This window comes from Stegodyphus dumicola, chromosome 4 (assembly GCF_044657685.1).
Source record: "Stegodyphus dumicola isolate Sdum_Otavi_A_Nest chromosome 4, ASM4465768v1".
NCBI lineage: Eukaryota > Metazoa > Arthropoda > Arachnida > Araneae > Eresidae > Stegodyphus > Stegodyphus dumicola.
The window spans coordinates 171485300-171497686 of record NC_140771.1 but is presented as its reverse complement, the minus strand read 5'-3'; the positions used below and the strand labels follow the sequence as shown (position 1 = coordinate 171497686).

Genomic DNA, 12387 nt, shown 5'->3' with positions numbered 1-12387 from the left:
ATTAAAGGTTGAATCCTGCCTTTTTTAAAAAAGCAGAGAAACCGTAGATATTTGAGTAATTAAACAGCAAATGAAGAATATGGAAACCTATGAACCACAAATTCATTGCATTATTTTTACGAAAAACCGTAGAAACAACAATTTAGAACAAGGAAATTGTTAGAATTCAGATATTTTTAATTTTGTAAAATAATAAAAATTCGCGTGCAGATCGAAAGAAATTTCTACCGGTTGTGCAAGAACAAAAAAAAAACATCAGCAACACACGCAAATTCTGTTCTGCTACGCGATAAAATCTCGGGAGCGCTCTGTCTGAAACAAATGACACCACATCCTGTGTAAAAGGAAGTCGATCAGAGTAAGCATGTTTCATATTCGATGTAAGTGCGAACACCCACGTTGTCATCTACATTCACCCATCAGATGCTTTACAGTGGAAATTGGCATGATGCCTGTAAAAAAGCTATTATTTGACGAATACATGGATTAGAATGCTACACGATCTAATCCTTCTGTAGTTTGTTTATTAGTACGAGCAGAAAAAGCGTAAACAAATTTCTAAGATAAAATAATTTATCAGCGATAATTCAAGGCCTTATGTTTTATTTTTTAACGCAGGATTATGTTCGTCCATAATGTCTGATGAGAAAGCAAAAGTTAGGCGCTATTTGAGCTGTGCATGAACGCTTATATCCAGTGTCGATCCTAGACCGTCGGCCGCCCACATGCAAAATTGCAATACATATTGACCGTCTTCTTTTACAGATATATAATTTTATTAATAATCAATCATTTGCCACGCTGAATTTGGCCACTCACGTGCTGTGCACCATCACCGCTAGGATCGGCCCTAGAAACTACAAATATTACAATCAATCTAAATACGTTATTAGATAGATGAGAGAGCACATTAGCTAGCACAAAAATTTTTAAATTGCACAAACGGTATACGCATCATAAGGCGTTAAGGATAGCGAAGTTCTGATGAAGCTCCGTGCGCATGCGCGACCGCATGTGAGTGGCAAGGTCGTCCTAATAGACAGTTAGTGTGCTCGAGTGGGTTTACTGTATTTTATTTTATTTGACCAAGCTAGTGGTGATGCGTTTCTTAGCAGTTTGACGACATTGTAGCAGATTACCAATAGAGTTTGCTGTTAAGCAGCGTAAGAGAATACAGGATTCGGAAGCAGGCGATATTTGTATGGTTGATGTAATTGTTAATGGATAGTCAAGATTTGCTCTAGCATCCGTGTACATTCATCCAATTGTTAATTCGGGTGATCTGAAGATGTTCTTGTTAAGTACATTTCTGAGATTACTTTATGGATCGATGAAGAATTTAATGTAGATACAGACGGTCCTATTATTATAAGGGGAGATTTCAGTGCAGACGTCAAACGAAATGCAAAGGTAATTGATTTTATAAAACATCATTTTAATCTCAGTTCGGTGCCAAATATTATCCAGGTACACTTGGCGATTCATTTATAGATTTAATATTTACAAGGAATATAACTGCAGACATCTTAAATTATGTATCTGGTTGGTCTTGCAGTCATATCGCTGTTGAAACTCATGTAGAATGTATAGAATTTCTAGATGGATGGATGTCTAGATGGATCGACGATGGAAATGTAAATAGTCGCGATAGTTCATGTAGATGCACTGCAGAATGCACAGATAGCCGCATACGAAACGAAGCGGTGGCAGCCCTACAATCGACTACTATGGAGATTTTGCGGAATGGGGTGTAGGGAGCTTTGGATGCTCCAAATGTCTGGTAGAACAGTTTCTCGACGTTTGGCTGAAAGCGGTTGCACACAAGCCGCCCTTTGCGAAGGCTACCATTAGCGCCAACCCATCGACGCGAAAAACTGCGATGGTGTCGTCAACGAGCCACTTGAATATCTGGATAGTACAATGTAGTGTTCAGATATATAGATTAACAAATGTTACAAAACTATTAGCGGACGCCAAGTGCCATACAGTACGAAAATTCACCGAATTTTCTGCTTTGCGCCTCAGGCTCCACAAAGGTTTTAATAAAGAAACATTAGAAAAAATATTCATCCAAAATAAATACTGTTACGAAATGCCCAGCTGGTGGTAAGATAGCTTCCCCGCAAAAGCGGCTTTAGGGTTGCCAGAAAATTGCAAAGAAAGGAGGGTTGCCAAATTTGTCCAGAAATCACCCATTTGGCGACAAAGTCGGTGATATGCCATAGACGGAGCAAGAACATCCTACAACGAATTCTTACCGGTTGTCGCGAGAATGTTCTCGAAGGCAGGTAAAAAGCTATATATACGCTGTGTCTACGTGGAGTAGAAGAGCATGTTGAGTTCAATAGTAATGTTTTGAGTTCAGAGATAAGCTTGAGAGCGACCGAACCGAGTCGAGAGTTGTATTTTACTACTTAGCCGTGAAGCCGTTTTCACCGTTATCGCCTGAATGCTGTGTTGCTGATTTTTCAGCGTGTTCATCGTAGTTTTTCAACGATTGTAAACGTGTTTTTGCAACTCTCGTGTGTAATACTAGCGAATAAATTGTGTTTGGATTCTTCATCAAGTGTTATCGTCAATTACTCCAAATCCACGAACCAGTAAAACGCAACAATGTACTTTTATAATAAAGACACTTTTAGACATAATTACGATAATGCCAAAATCTACTTAAAATCATAGTTATAAAGCTTAAATGTATATTATAAGTAAATATAACTTTAGTGTATATTGCAAGTTGACGCGAATTATACGTTTGCAGAAACGTCTTTCACAGTTTTGAAAACGGCAACGTTGAAAATCATTAATTTAAATCGTTGTCATAATTAAATAATATGGACGCTTTCAAAAACGTCTCAGTTAAGAACTGAAACGTAAAACACTCAAAATGAAAGAAAAATGTGAACCATTTACACATATTCAGATTTTAAGAACACGGAAGAAACTTATAATAAAGCAAAGGTCACTAAGAAATATCACGGAAGTACACAAAAAGCAAATAAAAACTGAAAACATTATGAAATTATTAATTGTAGCAATACTATGATGGAATTAAAAATATATATATATTTATTCAAAGGTAGTGAAGTAACTTCCCGATGATTCAAAACTCGTTCAAGGATAAACTTTGCTTTTTTCATAATATTATCTATCTACAGATGTTTAGAACAAAGTCAGTGTGTAGTGATTTTAATGAGTCGAGCTAGTATAATTTCACGGGGACGGTTTCTCATACTATAAATAACAAGGAATCCAATAAATTCCGTACTAAAGTGTTTATTTCAGATCGAGTTTTCGATTAATACATATTAGCCTTCAAACCACACTTGGGCTTGAACTCATGAATACTAAGAAATAAAACTTAACTAAAAGGATATAGCCGAAGCCTATCAAGATTCTAACAGAGTTGGCTCCTTAGCGATAACTAAACGGCGAAACTATCAAGAACCTAAACTAAGGCCGAGCGTAATAATAGCTTAAGAGAGAGCAGCCTAAAAGGCAAACTCGCGCTGCTTAGAATATCCGGCTCTCTAACGAAGTCATTAGAACTTCAACTTAATGTACTTTTATTTAATACTTGTTCTTCGTTCATTTGCATTTAACCACGCTTCTAAAAACACGTTCTGGCCGGAAGTTGTAAGCTAAAATTAAGAAGCGTTAGGAGAGTGGCTTAAACCAAACATTAACTGTTAAAAGTTTAGGATAAACCTTTTCTTATTATTAAGATCTCATTCATCAGAATTAAATTTCAATGCAGTATAAATAAAGTTTATTTATTCTGATTCCAAAAACTATAGTGAAAAATTCAAAATATGCATTTTTATGAAACTAAAATATATATCTAAATTATTAATTGTTACTGCATAATGAGTAAGTTATTCATTAGAAAATCCCATTCCCAGTGAATTATTAAAATCTGAAAATATATTAAATTTAGACTTTGATTATTAACATTTACTTTATTCTGCTTGGCATGCAGCGATTCATATTTTAAATTTTTACATAATAACAGACATCTATTAACATTAGTGACTATCTAATTTCTCACAGGTTTCTCCTTAAAAGTCAAACTTTAATTTTTAACAAAGTAACATATTACCCATTAAAAATCTTATTTTAGGGCTTCAGTTATAAAGCATTTTCTCCCTCCTTCCAGCATGCCTTTGTGGTGCAATGATAGCACATTGTGTATTTGAGGGGTACCAGGCTTGAGTCCTGGTGAGGGCATTTCACATTTTGTCCTTCAAAATAACCTTTATGTTTCTACACAGTTAAATAGTGATCCTCTATATCAGAAAGATGCAACAAGGAGAAAAAAATTCACAATTAATGAAAAATTTAATTTATTAGCAAAGCATAAAATATTTTTGTGCATCACGAGTTGCTTAAAAAATCAAATTCCTAAATCGGTGATGGCAAACCGATGACACGTATCATACGTCCAGAGTTGCCGATGGACACAAAAAATTGTATAATATTTGTCTCTTGTAACTGCTTCATCATTCTCAATATATGCTGCACTTACCTTGGATGCATTGGCAGATAGAGTTAAAATAGGGATTTAAAATAGGGTAACTTCCATTCTAGTGGCATGTGCAGGAGTTCTGATTTACCATATAATATCCCTGCAACCGTCTGGAGCATATGCTATATTACTCATTTTTAAAGTTCCAGATTCCTAAATCTAGTAGACTTTGAGAGTTTTTCAACAAAGCACAGAACTGACAATTTTATAAGCAAGATAATTTTTAATTTTTATAGTATTTCATAGACATGAAATAAATAAGGAGGACTATTATTATTCAGATTTTACAAATTTCTGATTTCCAGGATAGTAATGTAGATTTTCCTTTGTTAAGCAGCAAATAAATTCTACCCCCCTTCCTTGAAAATGAAAAATCTATGTGAAAATGCACCTAAAAGAATTTTATATAAAATCTACACCAATCCAGAGTTACCAATTTTTATAAAAATTACTTAACTCATTGGTGAAACAATTTTACAAATAATGTTCATTTGTATTATTATAGACATCCATATTACTGATATATTTAAAAATATTTCTAACGAATTACAGAATTTTATGATAAAATTCTCAAAATTACTGAAACCACCCATTCAAATTTGAGATTAAATGAACAAATACTAAACACTTAGTAATAAACATATATTACTATTTACATTAAATAGTTTACCTGAATTTTAAATAAAATTAATTTTTTTTATGATTTATATTATAGGTTTTATGCATTCAAGATATATAATTTTTCTTAAAGCCAATTAATTCTAATTAAAAGCCATGTCAAATATACTTATGGTCAACGTAGCATAATTTCAGCTTATATTTATGAAAATTACCTCATTCAAAATTACAAGATTTTGATTTAATTGACTATAAAATTAAATAATTCCCCCAAAAAAGTCTCATTATAATTACTATACAAATGACAAGACATACAAGCACATTAACAACTGCTTTTATTGTACAAAATTTTGCTAAACATTAAGAATCAGGAACATACAACATACATAAATGTACAAGTGGAAAGAAACTCAAACAAATGTTGCTTTTCCAGACACACAGTATAAAATGTCTTAAAAAAATAAAATTAAACATCTTTCAAGTCATCAGGCAGAGGCAGTTTTGGGTGTTTATTTTCAAAATGTTGCTTGTATGTTTTGGGATCTGGCATCTGTGCCTAAAAGAAAAAGGAAAACTCAGATTTCTTACTTTAATGAACAAATGCCAATCAAAAATTTCAGAGAAAAATTAAAATTAATTTAAAAAGCATAACTTTTTAAATTTTAATATTGTTTTCCAGGCTGACAATGTGATGGAAACTACACGATTTAAATAAATAGTTATTACAAATTATTGCACTCCACTAATGACATTCAAATAATTTAAAAAGGGATTCACTGCACAAGCGACTGCTTTAAAGTATTAAAAGCAATATTTACTTCTAAATTTCTGGATATGAATCTTAATTTTTCAAATAGTATATGCATCCTGAACACTGGAAAAAATATACCACTTTGTTAATGGTATTGGCAATGATAAATCCTGTTTTGTTTTTTGTCACATTAATACTCTTTTACATTGAACTTCCTTTTCCAGCGAACATAATCTGTTATGTTAAATAACTAAACAAAATTTACAACTCAATTTTAATAAATGGTTTGCCTAATACAAAATATTTTAGAAAGCATTTTTGATAAACCATTACAAAAGGCACATTAAAATAAAAGTATTTTTCAACAATTTTAATTCAGACATAAAATTGTACGGAAAAGAATAACTATTTACCTTGCAGACAGTGCAGACATAAGTTAGTGCTTTTTGGGCGGCAGCTTTCTCATCATGGCCTTGTTGCCTTTTTAAATCATTGGCTCTTTTGGCAGCATTTTGCTGGGATTGGATTTTCAGTTGTCCTCGAGCCATGGCCTGGAAAATTAAGATATATTAGCAATGAACATCATAAAACTTGATACACACACACACACACACACACACACACACACAAAAAAAAAAAAAAAAAAAAATTTCTTTTGACCAAAGCACGTAGACAGAACTTGTTTCATCCTCGATAAGCCACCACCTACTTTACCGGTTCTAGGCACTAATCAGTGAACAACAATTTAACAATAGGAAGGCCACTAGTTAGGTAAAAGGACTTGTTGATCGTCCTATAAAGAGGGGGAGGGAAATCTTACTATAGCCGTTTTTACAACTATTTTAGTTTCAGCTAAAAGGAAAAATTTTTGCTCACATGGTTCTTTATTATTGCAGTTTTCGGAACATAATTAGAATCGAATTCCCGTCGTCCAGTGAGTTAATTTGTTTCCTGCGTCGTTGTTGAGCAATGGTCTCAATTTCCATACCCTGGGGAGTTCTGCAATTCTTTCGTACGTGGCCTTCAGCTCCACAGTTCCAGAACTTTGGTTTCTTGTCAATCCTTTTCCGTCCCCTAGCATTTAATTGTCTGTTTAAATTGCATGCCTTATTTTCCGTGCTTTGGGGTGTTCTGCAGTTCCTTCATAGGCGGCCTTCAACACCGCAGTTCCAGCACTTTAAGGTCGGTTTCTTTTCACCACTATTTCGATCAAGGCATTCACTGGTCTTGTCAACTCATCCGTTTTATTATCCGTGCCCTAGGATGTTCTGCCATGCCGTTGTATTTGCCCTTCAATACTACATTTCCAACACCTTAGAGCTACTTTGTTCTCACTCCTGCTCTGTATCAAAGCATTAACTTCTCTGGCTAAATCATCTAAACGAGCCATCAGTTGATCCACTGGCTCGTGGACTCGCACAGCTCTGACTGGGTAGCGATCTCTACGAGTTGCTTGCTGGGCTGCCTCGAACTTCATGGCGTACAACAAAGCGCTTTTTATGTCCTTCACATTCGCCATTCGCAGAGCTTTCTGTACTTCAGAATCCCGGATGCCGATTCGATGAAGTATTGTAGGGACAGGATTTCCCTTGTTTCTGTCGGGCATTCCGAAAAGGCGAGATGGGACAGCCTTTCAACATCCGTGGCGAGCTCTTGAAGTGTTTCGGTAGGCTTCTGTTGACGAAATTTTAATAGGAGCCTGCTGTAGTCTTTTAAATACTTCTCCCCAAAGAGCAGCTCCAACGCGCCGGACAGAGCTTCGAAATCTAACCTTTTGTTTTCGGGAAGAGTCTGAAGGAGATCCGCTGCGTCTGCTCATAAAAAAGCGGCGAGATGACAGGCTTTAGCTTGGGAATCCCATCCATTCACATTCGCCACGATAGAAAATTGTGTCCATTACACCTGCCAGGAGGTCTTCCCATCATATGTCGATAGCTTCGGAGAGGGACGAGCTGTCGCTACGAATTTCTTTAAATTATCAACTTCTCTAGCAACTGCAGAAACCCTGTCACCAATCTGTTGTTGGACGGCAGAAACTCTTCCTTCTATCCGTTACTCCACAGCGGAAACTCTTTCTCTTATTTGATCTTTCACTGAAGAAACTCTATAATCGATTTGTTGTTCTACTGCCAAAACTCTCTGTTCTATTTGTTGTTTGACAGAAGAAACGTTTTATTCAATTTGCCCAACTTTGTTTTCAATCGCGTCCATTCTGCCTTCCATAGTCTCAAATTTATTTTCTATTATGCAGGTAATTTCCCTTTTCATCTCTTCCTGTCCTGCTTCAATCTTCTCTTGACCTGCTTCAGTCTTTTCTCTGACTGCATCTTGGCCCAATTTAATTTCTTCTTTAAATGCAGCTTGGCCAGCTTGCATCTTTTTCCGACCAGATTTCATCTCCTCTTTAATTTCTTCTTTAAAAGAGGCAAAGGCTAATATCAACTGCCTTAACTGTTCGTCCATCGCTCTTGTTATTGGCATTCAAACCCCACTCCTGACACCAAAAATTGTTGCGTGTGTACGGTTTCGTTACGAAATGAATGCACAAGTCCAATGAAAAATGAACAAAATTTATTATTATCACAACAAAAATGCTTAAATTTCCTCAGATATTCATGCAGTTTTACAGTATCTCACGGTAGTTATCTTTTAACTACTCAAACGTTGAAGAGAACGTAATTCAAAACAGCTAACGAAAGTTAATCCGCGAATTCACTACAGTCAACAAGAGCAGTTTTCTAAACAAACTCTTAAAACAACAAAAAACTAACTAACTAACTCCCATTGAGAGGGTTTCCTCCTTTTTATATGAGCTTTTAAAATGCGCGAGAATTTTCTAGTACTTTATCGAAATCAAAAAGGGCTATTTATTTATGTTAAATGTTAAATACACGTGCTCTTGTATTTTTAATTTTCCGGCTTAGCTTTCCTTTAATATTCGTCACGCGCTGCTCTGCACGGTGAACATAAACAATTTAATTTATAATTCAACTAACATTAGCTATTTAAATACCAAATCCGTAACACTATTTAAATCTTCTAGAAAATAGAATCGTTGTTTAACAACCTAGGAAATGGAATCCATTTTGTGCAACAAAATTTAGGTAGAAGCAGGCGGCACAACAAAAATTCGCCAATGGACTTACAGCTATAGACCACCACCCTAACCTTGCACTTCCGTCCCACTTTTGCGGAACAACATTCCGAAAGGCAGCCTTAGACTTTCCCACTATTCTTCCCCTACCCCCAAATTCTCGAAAGGATTTTTGGCTCGTTGTGTATTTTCGGTGAACCCTTGTCGCACAGACGCTGTATGCTTACATACATCTATACCTTCTTCTATATTCGAATCCAGGCTTAAATATGGCAGTCAGCATAATTAACCATTGTACCAGCTGAGCGGCAGGAGGAGCTTGATAGCTCATTCAGCAGTGTTATACGGATAGCCGCTGGTGGAGCTCGTAACATATGTCGGAATACTGTAAAGATTCATGAAATTACATAAGGAATATATTAGATTACCGATTAATTAATTTTCCTCAATTATCAATACATATTTCATACTAATGACTTATTTTTTAAATCTTAACTATTGAAGAAGAAACTAGCAAGCTAGAAAATGGAATCTCTTTCGAATAAGCATTGAAATAACAGTGTTCCTCTAAATCCTTTCACGAATCGACCAGTTTTGGGGATATAAGTAGGATGAGGGTGCAGATTTATTGTGAGATTTGGGAGCTTTTTCTGTCAACTCTGCAAATCTCTTCAGCAAAAGTGCTTAGGAGGTCTCGACGAAATGGCGGCCTTAATATAAGATCTTCGACGGAGAAACTGTCGACCTCCTTTAAAAAAGGAGTAACTCCATAAATATTTGGCACGGGAAAGTGGAAGATATAAATACAGTCGTAAAAGTTTCCCTACTTATTTATTGCAAGCGTAAAATGGATTTTTCATACATATATATTGCAAATGGTTTCCGCAATATTTATCCGTGGAACAAAATAAAAGATAAAAATTATCGGATCGTAGTTTTCCAGTTTTGCTTTTCGTTTTTTTAAAGCTTCGAAATCTTTCGCTTGAATGTATTATTTTGAATTAGATGCATTAATATATACTATATGTGCATTATCAAAATAATAGTCAATTCACATTTGCAAAAGCAGAAATAGATATAAACATCATATTATAAATAAATTTTCTAAAAAATTTCAAAGTTAAAACAATAAATCTCGCAATCTACTTGAATAAAAATGATAAACTGAAATTTATTTAAATTCAATTTTCTGAGTATTAATTGTGTCGCCATCATTTGCAATATGGAAGAGACATCTGTCAACCTCTTCGCGTAGTGATTTTCGTTTTGCACAAATAACAACAGAAAAAGAGTTTAAAATAAAACATTATAGTTTTAATACAAATTCGTTATCATTTGTTTTACTCCTGTTATCTTGTTAGAAAAATTATTTTAGTATATTATCATAATACATCTGTCCTTGATCAAAGAATCTCAAGCTAGTGACTCGGCTATTGAATGTCTACAAACAAGAATGCTGAAACAACATCGGAGAGATTCACATTTGCCAGGGCAAGTTTAAAAATTCTTCCCTTTTGTAAATTTGACCCAAAAATACAGATTCTTCAAATCGAAGCACAGTTCCACAACACCAAAGTTACGGCTGATGAAACAAAATATAATTATGTAGACAGTTTTACAGATTGTTACAAATCGCTGATATCCTCGTCATCAGACGACGGCAAATATCCAGCCGTTAGGCTTAATAATCCTAACGGTTTATCCAAAAGAGGCTTATTGAAATTTTTGTCGATTCTGAATCACTGAAAATTCAAAAATTTCTATTTGAATTTGAATTGAGTGACATGAAACCATGCCAACTTCTCTGCAAAATGCGCGACTTGGCGACGGAGGAGGTGCCGGATGAATTTTTGGAAAACATTACAGATTCAATGACTACCGCTAAATATGCGGAGCAATTTGTCAGTAAGTAGCGATGATTTGTCCGAACTATCGACAATGACTGACAAGATATGAGAAATAAATCCCAATCTATCTCAGGTAGCTTGCATTGTTTCTCTACTATCTAATAATAATATCACCCAATATTTACAGAAACAGATATCAAACTTAGCACTGCAGGTAACAGAATTGAGTAGAGATTCCAGTCCACAAAGACGCAGATAGCGATTGAATTCAAGAAATTATTCCAAAAATAACAGTGATACAAATAACTTGTTATTTTCACAAATGCTTTGCGAGAGAGCTTATAAGTGCACACCGCCATGCAGATATCAGGTTTCGAAACAGTCTGAATCCCCGGCTTTCACTGGATGATCGAAAATAAAGGGGTCAAGCTTAGACGTCTATGTATTCGTGACAACACATCATTTACATATTTTTAATTAATGCTGGAGTAAAAATATCGGTAAAAATAAACTTTTTTTTTTTTTTTGGACGGCGATGATCGGTTTACTTTTCAGCTAACTCTGTCTAAGCTTTACTTTTCAGCTAACATAAAACAACCAAAAGTTATGGTCAAAAATTGTTAGAACTGAATTTGGGCCTACGCAGATTTTTCAAATGGCTTTCGTAATCGCTTCGTAATTTCGTAAATTAATTGGTCAATAAACCAATCGTTGGAATAAACTTTCGTTCACATTTGAACTTATTATTCGACAGTAAAAATAGAAAATTAATCTACGGTATCACCTCACAGTTTACTGAAGGTACTTGCCAACATGACTCGTTGGCATGCTAAGCATAATTTAGTCCATACTTGACAGTCTTCGTTTATGCCAGGCTAAATGAATAAAAACGGCGGCACTCCTAAATTTATTGCTAACACTTTCCAAATCCATTATTTAACCATTTTAAATTAATTTCCTAACTTACGTAAAGCCAACATAAAAAGGACATAATATGCAGCATTACATCGGAACCAAAGTAATCTCACTTTCTCTAAAGTCAGAAGACTTTCTCAAGAAAAGTTGATTGCTGCGTAAAAGGAATTCGATGATATGCTACAAGAAGAGCTCTGTAGATCATTCAAACGCATATGGTGAAGTCTGTCACATTTTCCTTTAATACATTCGGTAACTTGTGGCCATGCAGTGATTAACGTGGGCTTAATGCAAACACCGTACCAGAGACCGTTACCCACTACCTTTACTAACGGACTGTACAAATATTCTACTTGGAGAAAGGATTTTTTTAACCATAGATTTGATAAGAACTCACCAGAAGATACTGATTCTTGTACCGGCTATTACGAAGACCGCCAGCATAACACATTTTGGACTTTTTAAATTCCTTATATGATATGTTATCTACGGAACGCTGCACAAACCTTCCAAAGATTTATGAGCACTGTGTTGAGTGGCCTAGACATTGTGTTCCGGTATTTCGATGACATTATGATTGCTTCTTCAGAGACAGAAATGCACAAAAAGTATCTTGAATTAGTCTTTAGCAGGCTCG

The 12387-nt window shown here is 35.0% G+C and overlaps 1 protein-coding gene across 1 annotated transcript; it reads right to left on the bottom strand.

The window, feature by feature from the left end:
* Positions 1–5498: 5498 nt before the first annotated feature.
* On the bottom strand, positions 5499–6442 carry LOC118198028 (transcriptional regulator ZNF706-like). Its single transcript, XM_035369617.2, has 2 exons — positions 6308–6442; positions 5499–5699 (listed from the first exon to the last, which is right to left on the bottom strand). Exons 1-2 carry the CDS (start codon positions 6440–6442, stop codon positions 5610–5612), a joined length of 225 nt encoding a protein of 74 aa, XP_035225508.1. The 3' UTR covers positions 5499–5609.
* Between the last annotated feature and the right edge of the window lie 5945 nt (positions 6443–12387).